Source organism: Candoia aspera, chromosome 10 (genome assembly GCF_035149785.1).
Source record: "Candoia aspera isolate rCanAsp1 chromosome 10, rCanAsp1.hap2, whole genome shotgun sequence".
Lineage (NCBI taxonomy): Eukaryota > Metazoa > Chordata > Lepidosauria > Squamata > Boidae > Candoia > Candoia aspera.
In genome coordinates this window covers 24,246,777-24,271,546 of record NC_086162.1, presented here as the reverse complement: position 1 = coordinate 24,271,546, position 24,770 = coordinate 24,246,777, and the positions used below count along the sequence as shown (strand labels likewise).

The 24,770-nt window shown below is 48.4% G+C and overlaps 1 protein-coding gene across 5 annotated transcripts in view; it reads right to left on the bottom strand.

Annotated features, from left to right (window-relative positions):
* Positions 1–15,422, bottom strand: part of ACTN4 (actinin alpha 4) — a 79,868-nt gene extending 64,446 nt beyond the window's left edge. Inside the window, exon 1 of one of the 5 annotated variants that reach the window (XM_063311944.1) lies at positions 15,183–15,422. In XM_063311944.1, coding sequence (XP_063168014.1) covers positions 15,183–15,323 — 141 coding nt within the window. In that variant the 5' untranslated portion in view covers positions 15,324–15,422. The remainder of the gene's footprint in view (positions 1–15,182) is intronic. The other 4 variants (XM_063311946.1, XM_063311945.1, XM_063311943.1 and 1 more) reach the window with 4 other exon arrangements.
* Between the last annotated feature and the right edge of the window lie 9,348 nt (positions 15,423–24,770).

The window sequence follows — 24,770 nt, the reverse complement described above, 5'->3', positions numbered from 1 at the left end:
TTCCAATTTTGTGAAGGAGGAGAAGAAAAAGCAACTGTCCACTGGTTCTACACGGCCCAACTGCCATCTGGTGTTCTCCAGATGTGGTAGACTACAACTCCCAAGATGCTTACCTAACAGAGCCACCCGGCGAGCATCAACTGGGGTATGGTTTGTTAGCCGTTGTTTCAGAAGACGGGCGCAGCTGTTGTGTGCCCCCCTCTCTGATAGGTGTATATGAAAATAAAATTTTGCAGGTCCTCCAACTGATAACTCATAGTTGGATAAGTCCTGGACATCCTTCTCCCCATGGATAGGATGTACACAACCCTTCAAGGTACACAGGGCAAGTGCTAAATCCTATGCCCAACATGGCTTCACTAGTCTTGTCGATTTGCTCTGTGTTTCTCCCTTCCCCACAGGGCAGAGAGCTGCCCAGCCTCTGGCCTCCGGAGCCAGAACCCCTCCCACACAGAAGCACTCAGAGTGCCAGGCCAGGCCCTGAGCAAGTTTATTCTTGCATTGAGCTGCTCTTAAGTGCTACTTGTAATGAAGCCGCCCTCTTCCTTCCACCCTGAAAGTGCAAAGAATTGGAACTGCTGAAGGAGCCCAGCTGAGCCACCCAAAAATTCAGGCTGGTCAAATGTCAATGCAGGTATTGAATGTTTTAAGGGTCTTCAGTGCCAAATCGCACAGGTCATGGCCTACTGGAAACTCTTCGGTTTGATCAGGGGATCTCCAAAGGGGCAACTGTCTTGCACCCCTCAGAAACCAGATCACTGAAACCCCCAAACTACTTTGCCTTATACTAGTGTGGGCTCTCCCAGCTGGTGTCTGTTGGGCAGTGTTGGGCTTGAGGGTTTAGTGACCGTGGTCTATACAACGGGTTTCCTGACGTTTTGGCCCCAACCGTGGCTGGCATCTTCAGAGGCAAGGTGGGACACACCTTGCCTCTGAAGATGCCAGCCACGGTGGCTGGTGAAACATCAGGACATCTGTTCTCAAGACCAGGTCACTAAACCCTCAAGCCCAACACTGCCCTACTTTGCCTTACTTGCACCCAGGATAAGACCTTGCACAACCAAATAAATTGCACGAATGCATACAGGCACCAGCCCAAGTCTGCAGCTGAGGTAGGACTACAGAATTGGCTATAGCTTTCGGAGAAAACAGAAGGCAAGGAGGTCACTGACCCCAGATTGCACATTTCCCCAAATTCCACACCTGGATGAAAGCTGCTTTTTCCATCGCACTTGACTTGTTCATCTCTTGCCCCTGGACCGTTCCCCATTTTGCGTTCAGACTGGCTGCTACTCTTCTTTTCTCTGTTCGTATTTCTTTAGCTACCGCATTTAACGTATTCTAATCCGTTCTTGGGCAACGCTTGAGGATGCTTTGCACGACAGGCGGTGAATAGGTATTTGGAAAAAGTGAAACAAATGGGGGGGGGGTTTTTGCCTGAAGGAAAGCTCCAAGGACAGACACCCACCCGCACGTGCTGACATAGCTGGGGCCAACACCTTAAAAAGTCTCATGGCACCGCTTAAGCACCAACCGTTGCCTTCATTGACTCCTCGTGGCCCCGTGGCACACACACCCCCATGGCCGGTTTTCCTTGGGCGCTGCTTGGCAGGGCCATCCTGATCAGACTGGTCAGCAGTAATGTCTCCTCCAGCTAAGAGGAACTTAGATGGAACTGCTAAGATGGCATTTCTGCAGATCCTTCTATTCAGCTCCACTGCTTCCTTTGGGCATAGCCCTAAAGAAAACTTGGGGGGCTTGATTCACAACCTCTGCCTTGCTCTGGCAGAACGGAGCCCCACCGGATGCTCACTTCAGCCCTTTCAGCCCTCCTTAAGGATTCAAAGGGAGCCCTTGCACAAGGGTTCTGGGTCGTCCTTTAAGGACACAAACAACCCTCTTAGGGTGCGGGTCCGCAGAAAGTGAGGGGAGGGGGCTTACAGGCTCCTACTATACCCGTTGCTAGTCCCAGCTCCTGCCAACCTAGCAGTTCGAAAACATGCCAATGTGAGTCAATTAATAGGTACAGCTTCAGCGGGCAGGTAACGGCGTTCCGTTCAGTCATGCTGGCCACATGACCACAGAGGAAGCGTCTTTGGACAAACGCCGGCTCTTCGGCTTTGAAACGGAGATGAGCACCGCCCCCTAGAGCCGGACACGACTGGACTTAATGTCAAGGGAAACCTTTACCTTTACCTAGCACTGAAATACCCTTCTTGCAACTGCTTTTTGGACGCTGCCACACCACAGAAACACACACTTTATTTAGTTTGCCTTGTCACACCAACGACAGGGCAAGGAGAAGTGCAGGAGGGATGCCTCTTAAGGAACAAGGCTGTGATATGCAGCACCCCAATTAAGGGGGAACCCACCAGGTGAGCATATTGCTCATTTTCCAATGGGTGGGGGGGGTTTGTTCTGTGCTTTGATGCTTTAACTCAGGGAGTTAATTCCACCCATCTGAAAGTGGCCAAGTTTGAAAAACATTGCTTTAACTGCTGGTTGCACTCAAATAAGGCAACTAACAGCTGGCAAAGATTTTTGTCTGCCTCTTTCCAAATTCCCCCATCACTCCCCACCCTAAAAAGAATTCTTCTTCCTCTCCAAGACGGATTTCTAGCTCCAAAGATAGATTAATTATTCACAAAGCTATACCACAGGAAGTTGAAAGGTAACTCGTTTGCTGGGAGAAGAACTGGGGTAAAAGGGACATAGACACCAGGGAACGAGGAAGGGAAGAACACTGGATTCAGTTACCACGTGCTGTATAGAAGGAGAGTTTTGAATTATATATCCAGCCATGAAAATTTTAGTAGCTACCCCTTCAGCTTACAGGCCCTTCCAGCTGAAAGAAATAAGAGGACAGCGCAAGAGACAAGTAAAGGCTTGTTGAGCAAAATATGCACGGTCACATGCTGTTTGCTCAGAAGTGCGATGTCGGGAAACGGTGAAGCCATGCTATGTAGCTGGGCAGAAAAAGTGGGCAACTGTCGTTTTTTAAGGTGTGCGCACTCTGGCATAGCTTTGGAGCCAACGAAAAACACATGGAACACCTAGAGCCATAATGGGAATGGGGAACAGGCCGGTTTTATTTGTGCAGGAAAGCAGCAGCAGTATTACCCTTCCCAGGAAAAGGCCACCTGCAGCTGAATTTACAATACTTTATCATTTCCTGTTTTGTCATTTTGGCCAAAGCCGTTGCAACCGACAGTGAATGCCAGCAGCCAGGTCAACAAGGAAGTGAGGTCTTCAAGGCCCAGATAGAGGATTATCAGTGCCATAACCCAACAATTCATTGCTGCAGAATTTGCACAAGGGAAACGGGGGGCACATCCCTGGCACCATGAGACCCCTGCAGCCATGGCTTACACACATGTCAAAATACCGGACCACAGGAGCCTAGTTCTGCAAGAAAAGCCAGATTCTATTACCTTTATAAATGACGCCATGGGTTGCCAGAATTTAGCCTTTCACTGCCAGTTACAGAAGGGGTCAAGGGAAGTGATATAACGCACGCACACATGCGCGCACACACACGTAGAGATCAGCAATTGATAGTGTAACTTTAATTCAAAGCCATTCACAGAACAGCTGAAATACAACTGCTCAGGTTATGTTTCATCACGTCCTGTGGTCAAACACCACATCTGGGATGAGAATGGCCTTTGCTTGGAAATGGAAGGGTCAGTAGCCGAGAGGGTAACATCCACGCTTCCAGGCCCAACAAGCAGTATTTCCTATGCAACAGAGGGCTTGATCCTGCTCACAGTCTACAAATGTGGGAGTTATGGAGTGCATACATAAGTGCATGGAAGCCTTTCTTTTAGCTCTACGTTAGGGAATGGAAAATTATGACATAATTATACCTTATTAAGGCATAAGAGCAATCTAAATAATATTGCACAGGCCAGTGCTGTAAGCATCCCTAATCCTCAAAGGAAGTCACTTTTCCCCAACCCCAGAAATTCATGTCCATTGGCTAGAACACTTCCCCCCCCGCCTTCCTTAGCAGAAGAAAACTGGCAGGCAAAGAAGCTGCAAGGTGCTCTGGGATTGTAGAGCTGTTAAGAAAATTGCAGCAGTTAACTTAAGTTGCAGTATCGTGGCCAACTCCAGCTTTAAGTGAGACCCAGCCTCTGGGGCTCCAGGAACTGCTGTTGAAGGGACTCTATCTATCTATCTATCTATCTATCTATCTATCTATCTATCTATCTATCTATCTATCTATCTATCAAATTTCTATTACCACCCATATCTCCCAAAAGGGGGACTCTGGGCGGTTTACAATAAAATCAAGAATTAAAAACATATAAATTACAATATAACAATCAAAGATAAAATAGATATAAAATCCAAGAGGCGAAGATCTTATTCGTCGGGGAGAGATCTACGGTACTAGCCACCCCCAAGCAGAACTGTTGCCCCTCCCACGCCAGGCGAGGGGCAATTGCACAAAAGGAGCGCTGGACAGCTGTCCAGAGTTAGCCTTCAGTTTATCAAATTACCAGGCAGAAAGTGCAAAAAACATTTCAACTGGAAAGCACATTTAGATTGTCTTTAAGAGCAGGCTACGTAATCATCATGGCCTTATCTTATCAAGACTGTGAGGAGGAGATCTTGGAAGACGGAAGATAATAACGTAACAGGGAACTCCGTCAGAAGCTGCTTATCACAACAGTACGTTGGACAGCATGCAACTGGATTGAACTTATTACAGTGCAAAGTTCCATTTAGTGGTTAGATTGTGTGGAGTGTGGATTGTGGTCTTTGTTACTCATTTTTAGTTTAAGTCCAACACCTACTTTTAGTCCCTTAATGTGGTATCTATCTATCTAGCCATCCATCCATCCAATGACATTTTAGAAACCTACAACCTCTATATTTTAAATCCCTAGTTTATCTGTATTATAAACTTTGGTTCTTTTTTCATGTACTCATATTTTATTTATTTTATTTAATTTTTATCCCGCCTTTATTATTTTTATAAATAACTCAAGGCAGCGAACATGCCTAACCCTCCTTCCTCCTCCTATTTTCCCCAAAACAACAACCCTGTGAGGTGGGTTGGGCTGAGAGAGAGGGACTGTGCCAAGGTTACCAAGCTGGCTTTCATGCCTAAGGCGGGACTAGAACTCTCATACCACACCTGATTGGCTCTTGGGCTGAGAGAGAGGGACTGGCCCAAGGTCACCCAGCCGGCTTTCATGCCCAAGGCGGGACTGGAACTCACCGTCTCCTGGTTTCTACCCCAGCGCCTTAACTACTAGACCAAACTGGCTCTCCAGTATTTTCTCTAAAGTGCTAAAAACAACAACAACAATAATAAAGAAAAATGCCCCTGCCCCAAGGTAGAGCTACAGCTGACCCTACGATTAATCGCCCATGAGTCTCCTATCCATCTCCAAAGTCATCAACCTGAAGGAAGGGTGGGGCTCAAGCAATCGGTCTCCTCCTAGTCAAGTACTGCTGATCATGAGAAGAGGACACCAAAAGTCAGAAGAAAGGACAGGCCATGGAGGTGTCAGAAATTCACTTGTCCTTGCAGCATTTCTGAAAGCCATGGGGGTTCGCTAAAGAAACCAGTGGCCCGAGAACCACTGATTGCGGACTTGACTGATACACGCACAACTTCCGCATTCTGATATTGTTAGCCTGTCAGCACTTTGGGCTCCAACGACAGGGTCAAAGTTTACCTTCATAGGTGTTTCAACTTTTTCTTTTAAGCGTTTGCTTTTTTAAAACATCTGTTGGCTTAGAGAGTATTAGGAGAACATTCCTAACCAGGGGCTGAGATCAGTCTGGGGTTTTGTTTTTTTTTTGGTACAGTAATGTTCATTTTCTCCAAGTCAGCTCTGGAATTTGGCTTCATTTCTTACTGTGCTGAGATACCTGAAAACGAGGAGGAGTAAAAGACGAGAACGTTGAAGAACAAAAGGCTCTTAGTGCAGACAAAGTTTTTTAAAAAAACGAACAAGCTCAGATCTTTGTCTAAAAAGTTGCTCTACCCGTCTTGAATGTTCCTTTTCATGTTTACTGCTGTCTCCTTATATGGAAAGGAAGGACAGGTTTGAGAAAGAAAACAAAGCCCCCAACCCCCCCCAAGAAACCGATGGGGGTTGGGAACTGCTTCCCACTCCAATGTACGGGGGCCGCTCTGCATCTTTTAACACCTCCCAAAATAATACTGTGGGACAGGAGACAAATCTACTGCAAAACCTCTCAGGAGGTCAGCAAGTCACTCTTGGACAACATGGAAATGGAGAATGTTGCAGAAGTTTTGAAGATGATTAAAAGGCAGAACTTGCTGGAAACTGCCCCCCCCCATCATCTTTCTCTTGCCAAAGCCAAAATGGAAAATTTGTCTCATCCGCCAGCAATTTCTATTATTTTCACCAATGGTCAAAAGGAGGCTTGAAAATAGCCCCTCGCCTGCTGTGAGTTCAGAAGTGTCCTCAGCAAACCATAGGCAGGATGCGTTACAAAAATAAAGCCCAGCCAAACTCCACATTTAAACCAGGAACCGCCAGCTTGGGGAGGCTGCCTTTAGAAAGAAGCAATTTATTTCTGAGGCTGACGTCAAGGGCTCGATGGGCCTCCAGCTTTGGTCACCTTGGAGCCAGGCACCTCTCTGAAATAAGAGGTTGCACAAACAAACCCAAAGGGGCCATACTTTCTGAGCCCCCCCAGACCCCAACATTAGGGCACACGCATGGGGCACCGCAGGCTCTTTTCCCATTGAAAAGAACAAGGGCTTCATCAGTATAAGCCAGGCGCCTCCCGTATCAGCCGGCAACCGATCCTGCGGATGGCATTTCAGCACAGTGGGGTTCAGGGATACGAACAGGAGCAGAATTTGAGTACCAGCTGCTGGCTGGTGAGTAAAATCCCTTCAAATTGTGATGGGGAACTAGCTCTGTTTCCATAAGCAGGACCGAAAGCTGGTAAGATTTACTTAGTGCTCGAGTCAAGCAGTCCTAAAACCGATCTTAAAGCACAGCCGATTGCCAGGGTCATTCTGAAGGCATGCGGACTCCTACATAGACCACGGCCTCGTTCAGAGCTTCTAATTTGGAAAATGAAACAGATGCCTTACAATGAAGGGCTGACAGCTCCAAGTGGATCATAGTTAATACTATGCAGATTCACTTACCTATTTTTCGTAACTGTTAGAAGTTCTATTTGTCCAGGTGCCTGTCTGGACTGACAAACTCCCTTCTGGAAAATTGGGGATCCTTCTTAGTTTAGCTTTTAATCACCCTTTACAACGTCCCCCCTGTGAAACCTGCTTCTTGGTGAGCTTTCCCCATAGCATGGCTGTAGTATCAAAAGTTATAGGCTCATATTTATTTATTTATTATTCAAATTTAATTATTGCCCATCTCCCCCAAAAGAGGGACTCTGGGCGGTATGCTCATATGATGCTCCCCTTGCGCATTTACAGTTCCCTCAATGCTGTGCTGTGCACCCACAGAAAAGATGCTCTTAGGAGAACAAAGCTGCCACATCACAGGGCACTGAGTAAAGATTAGTACAAACTAACAGAAATTTGCAGAGTTGTGTTTTCTTAACTCTCCAATATTATTAATTTGCAGTCATCTTTATGCAGGTTTTAGTTGATTTGGGACAAAATAACTGGTTGCATCCTTTTAATCTCCCCTTGCAGAGATTCTGAATATATGTTTGTTTTTGTCGGGCAAATGGCTTTAATGTCACTTGTCAACATGGGGTGGGGGAGACGGGAGAAGGCCAGTTCTCAATCTGTCAGGTAATAAACCATGATGCTCTATAACCAGCCAGACTCCATTCAACGTGCGCCTCTGCTCTGGAGCCAAGTCAGCACCCTTGGAAGTTGGTCCTGCAAGACGCATTAATAAGCAACCCATCCCAGCCACGGCATCTCGCAGCTTGGACGTGCTCCAACCCAATGAAATTTAAATCATGGCTGGTTACACAGGCAGTTCATCACCTGGCTGCTCTTCAAACTAACTCAAGCAAAGTAGTAATAACAATAATAATTTTTTAAAAATGCTCAGGCAGCCCTGGACTATGGCTTCCAGACTGCCAGAACTTGGAAGCAGATCCCTAAACATGCAATTTATGGTCTCAGCCTTGAAAGAGAAGGATGGAAGAAAGATTTCAGGGCACTTTAGAGCCAAGACCGGACTTCCTAGCTCTATACAACCTGTGAGACATTTCTCTAGGCTGGGAAACTGGAAAATATACAGAGTGATCCTGGTTTATTTTCAGAGCAGCTACCGAAAAGGTGCATCGCTGTTGTTGCAAGACAAACCATCCTCAACATCAGTTCCTGCTGCCTGTAGACACATACTGCCCACACATGATGTACAACTTATTCACATGCAGGGATGCACCCTCCAAAAGTTACTTTATGTTAAATTGTTTTGAGCCGCAGTAGCTTAGCAGCTCTCATGTCAGCAACCATCAAGAGAAAGCTATTAGCTCCCTGGGGAAGCAGCCTGTTGAGCCCCTTCTATTTCAGCCGCAGAAAGAATCTTCTAAAAGGTCACTGGTTCACTATGGCTTTCCAAAGCTTGCTGGGAGATGGCTAAGGCGGCCAGCTAAGGGTTTGAGATCCTCCTGCTTGCTCAGGCTTCATTCAATGAAGGAATGGCCTTTGGCCCACAGCGGAGGACAAACGAAACAGCATTTTTGTAACCCAGATGGCAGCACACCTTTGCCGCTGCTGCTGTGTCTGGCAGTCAAATGCCAACTGAACAAAGACCAACCTGGCACTAGCATGCACCTTGGGAATAAGGCCCCACCGATTAAAATCTGAACATCTCTCCAAGGCAGTTCCTAAGCCTGAAGCAGGGTTGGCCATTTGCTTTGGCTCTGAGAGCTCAAGCAAGTACAGGTAGTCCTCGTTTAGCGACTGTTCACGGTTACGATGGTGATGAAAAAGTAACTTTACGACCAATGCTCGCATTTGTCTAGTCACAGGTCTATAAAGCAGTGTTTCTCAATCTCAGCAACTTTAAAACGTACAGACTACAACTCCCAGAATTCCCTAGCCAGGAGTTGAAGTCCATACACCTTAAAGTTACTGAGATTGAGAAACACTGCTCTAAAGCAAAGGAAAGCTGAAGTCAGATCATAAGCCGGGTTGCTGTTTCATTTAGCCACCACTTCACTTAACGACAGTTGCCAGTCCCAACTGTGGTCACTAAACGAGGACTTCCTGTACAGAGTGTAATAAGGACTCTTTGTTAGAGAGGACTAATTTTCAGGTTCTTCCTGCTTATTGATGTCAGATCTCCAAATTAATTCGTTCTGCTAGAAGAACAGAAAGGTTTCCCTAACCAAGAGATACCCTGTTGCATTATCTGCTCCTACTTCACCTTGCTTTTTGAGGTTGCAACTTTTCACATCCACTCAACCCAGACTCAGAGTCAAACACTGCTACATTGTTGGCTTGTTGCGTTCTTCAAAACTAAGGAGAAAATCCTTCACATTCAAGCATATATTTTTTTTGGCCCATTAAATGCAATCAGGAAACCCCTGTGGCCAATTAATCCAGTCAATAAAACCCTGAAATCTGAATCCTGCTAGTTTTTCAAACTTTATTACTGTCGTGTTTTCTCAGCAGCTCTAATTAGAAACTTAAAGTGCACCAAAACAAAAGCTCCGGGATGCATAACACCCATCTGTAGAGTGCCTAGGAAAGGACAGTTGTTTATCTCCACAAGAACCAACCTTTACATTAAAACAGCAGAATTCAGCACACCTTAATCCTGGTTTTTCAAGGTAGTTCACCCCCAATTACAGGCATCAGTAATGTACCCGACTGAGGAATGTCACACACTGTTCAAATATTGGCATTAGGGCCTGACGTGCCTGCTCCTTGGAAGTGTGGCAATACCCACCTTTCTTTGACCTTGTAAAAATCCACGTTCACACGCGGGTCCCGTTCTACGCTAACAGGACCTCCTGTTAGGCGGATAAGCAGGAAATGTATTATTAAAAATACTGTTAATTTAAAGAACCTTGGTATTAATCTAATTAACTGAAGGCGGGATTCCCACCAGAAGACCCCCTCGCTGACTCAGTGCCCAGGCACTGCCTACCAAGTTACCCACTACTAATTTAGTGTATGTTTGGCATGTATCCATCGAGCCAACCACCCCCAAATACTTCTGAGCTTCAAATGGGCTGCATATGCTCTCCTTTAAAATAAAAATCATGGGCTCGTTCTGGCCCATAAAAAGGACAGAGGTCAGCAGACATCCTACAGATCGTCTGACAGGAGGGAGTAAAGTAGAAGTTTGGTAAATTGGTGCTTTGAAGCCGGTTATGTTCCCCATGGCAACAATTTTAACAAGGGACAAGCCCACGCTGCTCATGGCCTCTCCTCTCCCCGCCCCCTTTCCATAGGCAAGCGCACTTTTCCTCATGTTCTCAAAATTCAAAATGCACGCCCCAGCCGCATGTCTCTCCATAACAGTGTCTGAACAAGAGCTTGGAGGCCCTCAGCAACACAGCTTCGGCCCAGCTGGGTTGAAGCAGCTATGCAAAATAAATTCCATATGACTGCCTAACTGTGAAACTGGCTCACCGACTGGAAATACTACACATTCGCCTCAGAAAAATATTTTAGGAAGTTGCCAAGAAGCAAACACAGGGAGATGGCAGGGCAGTGAGTTTCCAACCAGGAAGTCCAAGACCAACGCGGACAGACACAAGAGAACGAAGCGTGAGGATCTCAACGTGCCCCTTTCCCCAAAAATACCGCCCTGGTGTACTGGTCTAAGGCTGCAATGAACTATTGAACTGGATACCACCTTGGTCTTTTTACTCAGCGGTGGGATGGGGCGAGCTTACAACAGCAATATGAACATACAATGCAGGTAGTCCTTAACTTACAAGTATTCATTTAGCAACCGTCTGAAGTTATGACGGCGCTGAAAAAAGTGATGTATGTCCGGTCGGCGCACTTACAACTGTTGCAGTGCCCCTGCAGTCATGTGATCAAAATTCAGGCACTTGGCAATCGGCATGTATTTATGATGGCTGCAGCGTCCTGGGGTCACGTGATCGCCGTTTACAACCTTCCCAGCGGGCTTCTGACAAGCAAAGTCAAAGGGGGAAGCCAGATTCGCCTAATGACCATGTAATTCGCTTAACAACCATGGCAAAAGGTCGTAAAATTGGGCATGACTCCCTTAGCGACGGACATCCCAGTCCCAGTTGTGGTCATAAGTCAAGGACTAGCTGTATGAGGTGTGTTTCTTACATAGGTATCATAAGGATGACTGAGCGCATGGGAAGTTGGGTGCTTTTCCCTAGCCTGCCCACTTCTCCTTCGATCTTGAGCCAAAGATGGAAAAGGAGAGGAGTTACAGGACCTCTGGCACCTTTAATTTTCCACAGTGAAATGAGATGAAGGTTATTTCATATGATCTGCAGACATTGGAATGCAGGAAGTCAGGCCTGCAGGTGAGAGAGAGAGAGGTGAGCACATGTCTCAGGCGCTGCTGCAGTCAGAGAGAAACTTCCCACTGCCGAGAGGCTGCTCCCCTCCTGCCCGATAGGCCTGGCTTCTCTATGCGCAAGGAGGTGGCTTTGTGGGCTGGCATTCAAACATGGAACCTACACCCCCCCCACACACACACACTTCCGATTTCCAGCCTGAAGCAGGACGGTGCGGGGAAATTTTACGCTACTCCAATCCTGCCAATCAGACAGAGTTGCAGGATCCCACAGAAATAGCTCTGGTGCCACGTCATCAGGATAAAGTAGAATCGAGGCCTGCAGCCAGGTGCAGCTCTGCTAGGGTTAGCATTCTGGAGGCTGCACCTTCATCTGCATTTCAACCCCCCCCCAATTCCAGCAACCTTTGCTCAACCAAGGTTTGGAAGGAGACACCAGCATTCCCGTCAGGCCACAACTATGCCAGAAAACATGGGAAAGTCATTAGCTGCTCTGAGCTGGCACCGATTCAGCACAGCGTGAGAGTCTAGCGTGGCTACTGCTCCAGAGTCTTGATTTCAGCCTAGCTCCTTAATTTGGGAGTGGGGAAAAAGCAGAAAGCTGCAAGTCTGCTCCCTGCTTTTGAACATCCCAGTCACTCTGTTCAGAATCAAACTCCCTGCAGGAATTCTTCTCTTGCCACTTCAAAGTCCGAACTGCCACCCGTAGCTCAGCCTTAAAGCCGTTGGCAATTAAGATAATTTAACTAAGTACGAGACGGCCACCCTGGCTTCACGAGTGTTCGCCCGCCGAATCCAAAGGACAAGGCCTGGGCTGGATGAAGCTAGCGAAACACGCTGGAATTCAGGAAGAACCGCGTCCTGCCAAAATCTTGGCGTAATTCCAAATGCAGAGAAGGAGAACTTATTTTTCCTTAATTTGCACTCAGCAAAACCTCCCGGTCTCTCCAAAATCGGTTCTGCCAGAGAGATTCTGCATTTCCAACATCCAGTGACTCAAGAAGAGGAAGAGAAACTGCCCAGCACTGAGGAGGGGAAAACAGTTTGGGCAATTCAGACCTAGAAGTTTGGGGTGATAGGCAGTCATTTCAGGCAGAAATAAATGGGGGGGGGCGCAAAATCATGACATCACACCTACCCATCATATTCAGTTTGCTCGAAAGACCCTGATGACCTCACAACAGCAGCCGCGCAGAAGTATTTTATTGATTGATTTATTAAATACGCATGCCACCTGACTCCTAACAATTCACGGTTAAAAGAACATTAAAAAAAATTCAACAGGGACCAAAAATAAGGAATAAAAGATAGCAAGGTGACAGAAACCAGAGCAGAACGGAAGAAATAAGCATATACACACCCCATCCAAGGGCTTCACTCACGCTCACTGAAGGCCTGGAACTTCACATGCGTTTTTCAATATGCCTTATAACACGTGGGATGGGTGCAGCTACAAATGGCACCCAGGCACCTACATTGCCATAGCAAGACCACCCACCAAGGTCGGGGGGGAAAAAGCAGCAACATTTCAGACATATCGGAGTTCACCACTCTGCCGCCTGGAGCAATCTTAATGACGAGCATAATTATGCAATTCTCTGAGATTCCAGGCACCAATATACATATGCCTCTGATTCATGGGTGGGGGAGTGGGGAAGAGCCTAAAAGTGCAAACTGGATTGAGCAGAGGCTCGCGCCCAAAATGTATCCCAACACAAAAGGCAGTGGATTTTGCTACAGAAATAATTTGTCGCCTCAGAATTCTGTCTGCCCCTAACTATTGTTTGCACATCACAGGCTGCAGAAATAAGAGCCAAGGATTTGGGCTGCCCAGCAAGGGGCCAGGAACTGCATCCCTCAGCTGCCCTGGACGGAGGTGACAGCTGACCTTGGGGACAAGGCTGAAAACAGAAAGGGAAGTGAGGGGTGTGAACAGGAACCCTTTCATCCCAGGTTTTTGCACATGTCCAATGAAAGCTGGCAGCGTTGGTGCTTTCTAACTACAAAAGGAAAAAAAAAAAAAAGGGGGGGGAACAAACTGAAATGTAGCAATCATCTGAAATTAGCGCCCAGGATAAATTATAATTGCAGTGTACTATCATTACACCTGACATTGCTATTTAAAGAAAAATAATAACAACAGTCTAAGAGTCTCTTCCCCTGCGATTCTATTGTAATAACGTAAGCCAGATCAGGAAAGAAGGAAAAAAGGGTCAGAAAACAGAATTTTCTCCCCTTGTGCGACCATTCAAAGCATCCCTATATTGGGGGGGGGGGGAGCCATGGAAGAATTCTGCCCCAAAGACCATCCCATGCCAATGTTAAAAGTGGAACATGCACAGGCACACTAATCAACTCATGGTAGTGCAGAGTCCCCAAGGGAGGGGTCGGCAGTGGGCCATTTGCAGTTAAAAAGCCAGTTCCGTTCTCCCTCCCACACTCAGCACTGGAAAGATGGGGAACAGCAGCCATCCACCCCATCTACCACAGCCCTCTTCCCCATCCCACACCGCAGGATGAATAATTATCTAGGAAAGGGCGGCTGGCTGGCAGCGCTTCACCAGGCAAACGGAGCTGCCCCACCCAGCACCACCGTTCATTCCTCTTCCTACCCCCCCTTCACAGGCAAACGTCAGGCACCCTGGCTGGCAGCTAAGCTTCCTCCCTCCAGGAAGGTAACCAAATTCTGACCCCCGCCCTGCCCAACCCAGCAAGACGTACCCTTGCTATGCACCCTCCGTGCCCCACGCCGCCGCCTCCTCCACGCCCCCCACCCGCATTCAGCGTTCCAGACCAGACATCACGGGTTGGGTTCACGCGCTGCTGCCCTTCCAGGTCCCGTCCCGACGGGCCTCGGGCCTTCCGAGCAATGCCCCTGCCAGCCCCCAGACCTCCCATTCATGCTTTTCATGCAAAGCAGCGGCGATGCCCCGTGTGCCAACGTGGGGCCAAGCGTCCCTTCCTTCAACGGGACGCCCTCCCGAGCTTTCCTACTTCCTGCCCGTCGGGTCAACCCCCGCCACTTCCCGCCACTGGCCCGCTGCCCCCTTCTGAGGCCACTCAAGCGGCCGCTGCCAGGCCGGGTTCGCCCGCCCCCTCCCGCCGGAGACCCCCTGCAGCCGCCGCGCCGCGCTAGCCCTTCTCCCCAGCCCCTGCATTGCCCGCCCAGCCCGGGCCCGAAAGCCCGCCGATGCCCATGCTCTCCTCTCCGCCCGCCTCCCCCCGGCCCAGGCGCCCCGAGCCCCGCCCGCGCTTCCCCCCGGGGGCTCGGGACCCCTCCCGGCAGCAGGGCCGGTGCACGGCGCTGCCCGGGAGGAGCCCGCCTTCCCCGGACGGCACCCGGCGCAGGATCGGGGCGCCCCGCCAGAAGGTTGGCAGCCGCTGCGCGGGGCCCCCCCAAGCCCAGCCGCCCCCGCCCCCCCCGCCGGGAGCCACGCGGGGCTGGGGAAGACCGCGCGAGGAGCAGTCGAAAGCCCGGAAAGCCGAACCGACCGGGCGCCGCTTAACTCGGGCTCGCCTGGCCGCCCCGCTCGCGGCCAAGCCCCCGAAGTCCCCCCGGGGCTTTCGCAGGGCGCCCGGCGCGTTCGGCTCGCACGCGCCGGCCGTGCCCCCCGCCCGCCCCTGGCATTGCCCTTCGGGGAGCGAGGGCACTCTGCCCATGCCCAGAGGCGCCCTCCCCTCCCGCTTCTGCAGGCGGCGGGGTTGCAGGAGGAGGAGGGTCCCGCCGGCGTTCACCTTGCGCTGCTGCTTCTCCCAGGCGGGGTCGAGCAAGAGGTCCCGATCCCAGTCGTCCTCCTGAGCCATGTAGTCGCCAATGCCCGGCCCGTTGCCGCCGTACTGGTAGGCGGGCTGCCCGGCGGCATGATAATCCACCATGGTCTCCGCTGGCGCGTGGGGGCTCGGACGTCGGGGCGGGCGGTGCGCGCGGGCGAGCTCCGGCGGGAGAGGAGGAGGAGGAGGAGGAGAAGAACGCGCGCCCACCTCCGAGCGCGGCGGCTACACCGTCCAACTGACTACGACGCGCCTCGGAGGCGCCGCCGCGCCTGCGCCTGCGCCTGCGCCGCCCACGCCCCGCCCTGCCAGAGGCGGAGGAGCCCCCGCCCACAGGAGGAGCCAAGAGAGCCCGCCCTCTCACCCGCGCCGACCAGTCCTCGCCCGTGTCGTGGAAGCGCGGCCGCTCCGTCGAGGCCCGCGCAGGCGCAAACGGGTTCCTCCTCGAGCGGGAAGAGCGAATGCTGCGCCGGGATCGTCCCCTGGCGGTCCTCGGGCTGAGCGCTCCGGCGCGCATGCGCGAGGGGTGCTGTCCCACGCGGCCGGGGGACCTCGCGCCTGCTGGCGGCTCCGGCGCTTATCGAGCTGCCTGCAAATGCTGTAACTTCGCAATGAAGAGCCTTACCCGGAGAATCATGAACGTCGTGGGCTAAAAATGGCACTCTGATTCATGATTAAGACAAACTCTTTCAGTGCCTGTCAACCTTGGCAGCCGTAAGAGGTGTGGGCTTCAGCGACCGTCCCCATAGATCAGGGCTTCTCCACCAGGGTTCCCTGGGAGATCACGGTTTATTTAAAAAATTATTTCAAATGTGGGCAACTTCACACGAAAGAGGCAAGCTTCGTTCTTTATTTTCAGCTTAAGAACACTGTTCATGCCTATAGACGGGCCTTCCCATGAAACGCATAAAATGATTTGGTAACTTCTGGCCTCTGAGCCTGAATGGGCAGGGGCTCCCTGAGGCCGGAAAAATATTTCAAGGGTCCCTCCAGGGTCAAGAGGCTGGGAAAGGCTGCCACAGAGGAACGCAGCTCTTCTGGAGGGGAAAAAAACGGGAATCCGCCCCGAGATTAAAATTGCTACATGCAAGTAAAAGGGGAGAAAAATCTCATTGGGAGGCGTTATGAGCCACACCGGAATAGACAGTCTGGGGCAAGATGAACAAATAATGTCTGATATAAAGCCACTGTTAATGTTCCATAAACGGAGCCTGTATTTCTTGAAATCAGGAAAACACTCCCTTGGCGTTTGCTCCGTTCCTGACTTCCAGCCACCTGAGCGGACCCTGTGATCCCTGATGCAGAAGGAAAAATTAAAGCAAATGTCACTGTCCTTAAATCCTTAGCACAAGCTGGAGAATATCTGTTAGGGAAACAGAAACAACCTCAGGTTATTTTAACCACAAGTTCCTTAAATTGTAACCTCAATTTTGCACCAAGAAAGGAAGTGGCTGAGTTCCCCAAGCACCAGCATGACTGAATATCACAATCCAAATGCAAACCATGACCACCCCCCACCTTTTGCCATTGCTTTTTGTAGTTGTTGTTAAAACTCGGTGTGGGTGGTTTTACCACCAAAGTTTTCCTGGCAGGGAGATGTCATGGCCTAAAGTACTGTATCTGTTGAATTACTGTCTTTCATGCAATCATCAAAGTTAGAGGGACACTACTAGAAGGAAAGATACCACCTTTATGCAGTGTTTCTCAAACTTGGCAACTTTAAGACCTGTGGACTTCAACTCCCAGAATTCCCCAGCCAGCATGCTGGCTGGGGAATTCTGGGAGTTGAAGTCCACAGGTCTTAAAGTTGCTTGCTCATTCAATTATCTGTTCAACAATCCAGTAAGACAGGTCGGCATTCTGCTGCTTTACTGTGGTCTGGTGACCAAACAACATGCATTTTAAATGCATAATTATACTTAATGCACTAGTTGAAGGCAAACCAACCAGCAGGGAGGCCAGATTGAGATCAGGCTGGGATGTGTGATTTTCTCATAGGCAATTATTACTCGGGGAAGGGACAGTTTTGGGGAAAACCACAGCCTGGCCAAAAAAAAAAAAGTTAAACCCCTCCCTGCCCTGAACGGCACTCCATGGTTTCCATTCTTCTTTCCTGCTTCAGCTTTAAAGCATAAACCACAGGCAAATTAAATGTAGTCATACATTTACCATAATATGCAGTTTGGCTTGAAGACTAAGAATAATTGGTTGCCCAAGCACCTAGTTTATTAATCACAGAGAGGACTTTTGTAGTTCTCATTTCACAGAGTCTTGCTTTAAAGCTATTGCATGCGACTTTCATCCCAAACAAGGCCCGCAAGCCACCGCTGCAGGAGATAACAGTGTTAGCCCGCTTTATGAATGGGAAGGAGAGGCTGAGAAGTGGTTTTTCCAAGCTCGTGGGAGCCACCTCCGGCTAAGACGGGATGGACTGGATCCTAGCTATGGTGAAAACTAAGAACGAAACACTGATGGGATTCCTTGTCCCAGGACGTGGATGGATGATGAGTCAAACCTCAGGTTCTTACTAAAATGGATGAAATTATATCAGAAGAACAGATAAAGTGAAAATGTGAAAGCCTGGGCAAAATTCATTTTCCCCCGTCCTCCTTCATATGCATTCAGGACTGCCACGGCAGAGGACAGAAGCACCTGGGTGTTTAAAGCAGTCAGACGGATGGTCGCTGGCTCCAAGCCCCCTGAACCTCCTTTGCACAGATCCATCTCTTTCTTACGCTAGCGCCCGCTGAAAACACTAATAACAAAGCTAGTTTATATATTTTGGAAATATAATGATGCAAAGGCCAAAATCACTGGAGAAGGCATTGAGAAGGCTAGAATTGAAAGCAATTAAAAAAGAGGCCAATAGAAGTTCAATACAGGTAATCCTCACTTAACAACCGCAATTGGGACCAGGATTTTGGTTGTTAAGCAAAGTGGTCGTTAAGCAAATCCAACCCAATTTTATGACCTTTTTGCAGTGGTCGTTAAATAAATCACATGGTCATTAAGCAAATCACGCTGTTCCCCACTGATTTTGCTTGCCAGAAGCCAGCCGGAAAGGTCGGAAATGGCGATCACATGACTGCAGGACGTTGCAACAGCATGAGGACCAGTCATAAGCTGTTTTTTCTCAGTACCATTGTAAGTCTGGACCATCACCAAACAAATGTTGATATGGTCATTTGACTAATCAATAAAGTTATTCATTCATTCATTCACTAAACAAATGGTTGTTAAGCAAGGACTACCTGTAGCTAGTTACTATCACAGATGACCCCAATATAAGCTTGTAAGTAGTCAGAAAAACAGTTATTAACAATAAGAACTGGAAAACTGATGTCCACTGGCACACCATGAGAAGCAACTGAACAAGCAAACGACAATCACATCCTTTCCTTGCTGTGAAAATTGCTTAGATTGGTAGCCAAAGCAAGGGTTGCTTATGGCCCAGTTCTCTGTCATCTGCCTCTAGGCCCAATTCTCACAGCCCTCTGGAGGCAGGAGGAGAACCATGTGGCAGACACGTTCCGCTTCTCAATGCTCAGATTGCCTTTGGGGGATATCTAAATAAGCAAGACTCGTTAAACCATTGAAGCTCCCGGAAACTTTAAGACGGAGTGGCCCGAGGGGAGGCCCCATGCAGCAACACCACGCGATGCTCCCATCATAATTAGTTCATCAGCTGGGGGAAGAGAAGGAAGGAGCTCAGATTTGCTTCTTGTATCGAGAGGAGCCTTTGACCCTTAACCAGAAAGAGCTTGCATGTTTCCTTTTACAAGAAGTGTTGAAAATGTTCTAAACGACAGTGACCCTTCCAGCAGTGTAAGGTGAGCGCCCCCAGAAAGCCTTTCAAAAGAGGCTGGTGTCAGCAGCCCCACAGGAAGAGCCAATGCATGGTGCCCACCCTAGGCAGAAGCTTGTTGGTTAGAGAAGTACATATGCCATCGTTCAGCTCAAATGTGGTCCTACATAATCCCACAAGGGCCTTGATGGGACAAATTCACAGTGGAGGGCAGGATCATCTCTAAGCACCCATCAGTCACATCTCTGGGGACCATACAAATGGCCCCAGGTAGACAAATTCTGTCTTCCTTTTCTAAATATTCCAGCGGAAAAGAGAAACCAAACTCTAGAACGGTGTTTCTCAACCTCAGCAACTTCAAGCTGTGTGGACTTCAACTCCCAGAATTCCCCAGCGAGCCACACAGCTTGAAGTTGCTGAGGTTGAGAAAGAAGAAACTAGAATATCTCATTTGGGAATAGGCTATATCCAGATATATGTGCTAAACATACTTATACTGTATGAAATATTCGCTCTAAACCTAGCCAGCTTTTGTACAAGACAGGTTGTTATCTTACCAACTGCGTATTATGCAGACAGAACATAAGTTGCACCTTATTTCCCCCTCCATAATGTCTGAAAATCCTACACAATTCATTTTCCCACCCCCCATTCAAGCTTCAGAGGTTTCAGGAGATGGCGCGCTATACATTTTCCAGATTTTCTTTACCACTTGGAAAATGAGAAACGTCTTTTAAAAGAAAGAATTGAGGTTCTGAATAACTGAACAATAATTCCTTAGATTCTAAAGAATTTAGATTCTGCAGAAACTTCTTTTAAAAGAAAGAATTGAGATTCTGAATAATCGAAGAATAATTCCTTAGATTCTAAAGAATGTAGATTCTGAAGGAACTTCTTTTAAAAAAAAGAATTGAGATTCTCAACAGCTAAATAACTGAATAATTAAAACCGGTTCTCACGTGGGCCTTTAGTTTAGTTACTAGGCAGCACCCTTTAAAGTCAGCCTCCTCACAGGCCTGAAGAGTGGGGTTTTTTTTTTTTTTTTGAAGTAACTAGTTTCCTGGTTAACGCCATCTAAGTGACTTCCCTTCCCTTTTTTTTCTTGGTTTTTCAAAAGAATACCTTATAATAGGTTTCCACTCAAAAGCCTGCAACTATTGCAAAAATCTAGTCACTCAACATACTGCTGCTGTGGATTTTAAATTTTACTCAAGAAGTGCAAACAAAAACCTTGCCCTCTGGTTTATTGTTCTGTCTCTATAGAAACAAAACAGCTTTTTCAAGAAATCCGTTCTAATCACCTGTATTCCATGGTGACATATCCTGGGCGTGGATGCGATAACCCATTCTGTTCCTGGACTGATGGGTCCACTACTCCTGCGGGCACAAGTACAAGCCAGCCCTTGTCAGCAAGAGGTTAAGATAATGCCAAATACCAATCCAGTGATGTATCTGTCAGCATCTTCTCTGCATCCTTTTTTCCATCTTCCGGTTCAGGTTACCGTCAACCCTTTCTCCCCCTACTTCCTGCTCTGTCTGAGGTGACAAAGCAGGAGTCACTGGGGGGAGAAGTTTGCAGTGTGCATTACAGGCACCCCATAAAAGCATGTGTCCGCCGTCCAGCATATCGAACAGGACGGGCACAAGGGTGCCTGCCTACCTCAACAATTTATTTGTTTTACAGTGCTTACAGCCGGTCCCAACCTGATGAATTCTTGGAGGCCTGCAGAAATAAAATAAGCATACATCATCATAAAACCGAGAAATCTAATGCATTAGAACAGTGTTTCTCAACCTTGGCCGCTCGAAGACGTGTGAACTTCAACTCCCAGAATTCCCCAGCCAGCACAGGGAATCCTGGGAGTTGAAGTCCACGTGTCTTTGAGCAGCCAAGGTTGAAAAACACGGCATTAGAAGAACACCTTCACTCAAAATCGCTAGGGGTGAAAGGATCACTGCAGCGTTACAGCCTCAGCTTGTGAAATATCAGCAAATTATTTGCACTGGTGGGGGGAGAGTTCCATAAAGCAGACATGACATTCGGCTTCTGAGAAAACCATTTGCAGAGCAATGCATTATATATGTGGTCAACTCAACAGGAAATATTCTCTACTCTTCAGTTTTGGTTTGCTAAACTAAATGATGACCATATCCTTCCTCCCCCCCCACCCGCTTGTCTCCTTGCCATGTGTTGGACAATACAGTTAAGCCTACTGGTTGGAGATGATGGGAGCTGTAATGCCCCACCATGGAGGGGACAGCATTCGCATCAGGCTCCGTTCCTGAGGGCTAGGATCCCGAGAGCTCCTGCATTGGGGGATGCAGAGTCACCCCCAGCATCTAAACACACATTTATCTCTGGAATGTTTAGCATCTCAGAGGACAGGAAAAGACAGGGCCACAACCCTCCTGGATCGCTAAATGGAAAACAAAAGGGGGAGAAGAGGGGGGGCCGGAAAGCAAAAATATTGATAGAATTGCAAACAGCAAGGAGGATCCGCAGCCAAGTTTGAAACGGCCCCAAAATGTACTCATCTGGTGGGCTGCCAAATTCCCAGCCTTCTTAGAGAATTTCTCCATCTGGAGACAGGCTTTATATGGCCACCTTCTGGAATGACAGCCCCCCTTCGGCACCCCCCCTCTGCAATCTGCGTAAATCTCAGACACAGCACCGACCAGCCAGACAGACCAGGCCTGTGCAAAGCAGTCCCTGCGAGGGGGAAAACGGCGGCGTCTGATCTGCGGCCATCTGGCTGTCAGTGGCGAGAGCTCTTCCAGACCGGCTGCATTCACACAGACCCAGATAGAACAGCCTTCTGCTCGCATGGCACCACCTCTTTGGCAGCGAACAGCTTGCTCCGGCTTGGACCGTAACATCTCCCTTGCTTTTCGCATGCGTGCCTGGGCACGGAGCATTCCCACCATCGTGGGGACTTTTTTTTATAAGCCTCTCTTGTAGGAACAGCTCTGTTCTGTTGACATCCTGTCTCTCCTCTAAGCCACGCAGGGGCAGCCTTTTGACACCATCACTTTTCAGTGATCATAGTCTGAGGAGGGGGCTCTGAGGGCTGAAGGAGGCCCCGGGGTGCCTACTCCTACCGTAAGGAACTGAGGACCCACGTTTCGTGCGTTCGAATTCCACAAACGCAACGCGACACAAAAGGGTTAGGCTTGTCCAGCCTTCGCCGAGATGTAAAGACAAACCAACCCAGCATTACTTATTGATCTGATCGATTGAATTCGATCTGTACGGCTGCCCATCTCTCTGCAGTGGCTTTAGGCAGCTGACAGGAAATTAAAAAAAAAAAACTCAATCAAAAACAGAGAAAAGCAGTACAAGGACGCCTGTAAGGACAGCCAAGATAAACAGCCCATCGGCGATAACAAAAAAGCCACAACTGCGTGGGCTTGGACCTCCAAGCCCAGGAACCCATCCGTATCTTCAATGCTTTGCAAAAGGCCTGCGGAGCCAGGGCCAACTGAATCTCGAGGGTATACTGTCCCAAAGAGCAGGCACTGCGACATCCCCTGTCTTGGCTTCTGCGATGCAGGTGTTCTTCTTTTGCCTCCTAAGGGAGCTAGTACAGTAGTCTGACACCTGAAGGTACAAGGGAAGGGAAGTCTACCTGCAGGAAAGGAGGAGCCTGGAGGCCCCCAGGTTTTATCACTGTTTTAGACAACTATTGCTTTACTATGTCTTTAGGCTGCTGAAGAGGAAGTGGTACCACTCCCTCTCAAATGAGGCTATCAACCTTTTTTTATAAATAGAAATCCTGTAATTTTCCCAGCTTTGTCAGAGTGGGGTAGCTGCAGGACAATAGTATTTCTTAATTTTTCTCAGCACAGAACTGATTGATTTCTGGCTGTCTGCAAAAAAATAATGCACCCTGCTGTTGAACTTTAGGAAAAGGGCAAGAAGAACACAAAACCCAAGGAGGACCGGTGCCCAAAAGTGGAGAGTATCTGTCGCTCGGGACTGAACGGTTGGGCTCTTGGCGTTCTCTGCGATGTTTCACGACCAGCCGAGGGAACGTCGTCAGGGCGTAGGAGAGTGAACTTTGCAAACGTCACTCCCCTGTGCACTGATCACATTCTCTAGCCTGGTAATGAATCATCTGCACAAATGTAATGAAACATCTGCAGGAAAGCCACCAAGCTCAGAGAACACCAGGAACCCAAAAATGTGTGTTTCCTTTCAGTTGGGAGTTCTTTCCAGCGACTCACAAACTCAGAGTTTGCTCTGGCTAATCTGAACTGTCATTGGCCACAGGCCCAGAGCCTTTCACTTAGAATTGGGCAAACAAAAACTAGCACTCACAAGCACTCAACTAGGGGTTGGATTCCCAAGACAGAGGCTTGCCTCAGGCTTCCCACCTGAGATCCGAGGCACCCCTCCCATGAAGACCTGGATCTTCCCCCAAGCACTGGGCCAGGATGGGAGTTGAGCTGGGAGGCTGTTTGGTCTGGCCCTTGGGCGGAAGGGTATCTTTGTTCTGAGCTGCTGAGAATCATTATTCAGGTAGTCCTCATTTAGCGACCGCCTCGTTCAGCAACTGTTCAGTTACGATGGTGATGAAAAAGTAACTTTGTGACCAATCCTTGCATTTACAACCTTCACAAGTCTGAAAAGCAAGGGAAAGCTTAAGTCAGACCATAAGCAGAGTCACGGTTTCACTTAGTGACTGCTTTGCTTAATGACCAAGTTGCCAGTCTCAATTGTGGTTGCTAAACGAGGACCTGTATGAGATAGAGGCAGCCATATAAACCCTGTAAGTAAATAAATAAAATTCTGAAAATGTAGTCTAATGCAGACCTAGTCCTTCAAACCCTTAGCTGCTTTTCACATCACACCTTTCTGGCAATGTGTAGCAGAAGAAAATGCTAAATATATTGCACTGAAGACCGAGGAGAGAAAATTGGTTAATACTATTTTAATCTCTGATGCTTCTACTGACTATTTTAACCGACAGTCACTTTATTATGCCTTTATTTTCAGATGTGTTTGCCCTGAGCGTGACCTCGAAAGCAGTTACTACGGGCCAACTGGCAAACTTTAGAAAGGAGTAAGAATTTTTGGGAGAATCTGATGCCCCTTCTTCATGGCAGTCTGACCAAACGTAAATTAAAAAGGAATCCAAAACCAGATATCGACATATAAACCTCAGAAGTGGCCTATGACGTCACATAATCATTCCACCACCCTTTCCAGAGCTATCAATGGCAATAACCGAAGAAAAAACCCGAATAAACAGATCTGACAGCCCAAAGATACAAAGATTCCCTGCGTCAGATTTCTGATTAGGAATGGCATGAAAACTCAGCATGTTTGTGGCCAGTCCTGATCTCCTAACCTCGTTGGCTCCCAGGGCTGCTTTAGGAAAAAACTGGAGGAATTTGAAATCTTGAGCAATAAGAATAGAAATAGAAGCAACACTGAAGTGTTTATAAAACCAACTTGGGCAATTCCCAGCAAGCCTCAGGAAGTGGGAAGGGACGCCTGGATCCCTTCTGATGCCTGTTCAGGTAGAGTCAGCTTACAAGGAACAAGCAGGGCCTTTCTTCCCCGTTTCTGAGGTTCTGGGCCCAGTTCCCAGTTCCCAGGCCAACCAGAGACACGCTTTATTCAGGCAAATTCCCAGGTGGGAATCCAGGGAGACTGTGAAACAAATCGGATGAAGGGGAAAGCGGGCTGTTTTTCTGAGGCCGAGATCGGCTATGCAAAACGAGCCCAGGGAAGAGCAGAGCGC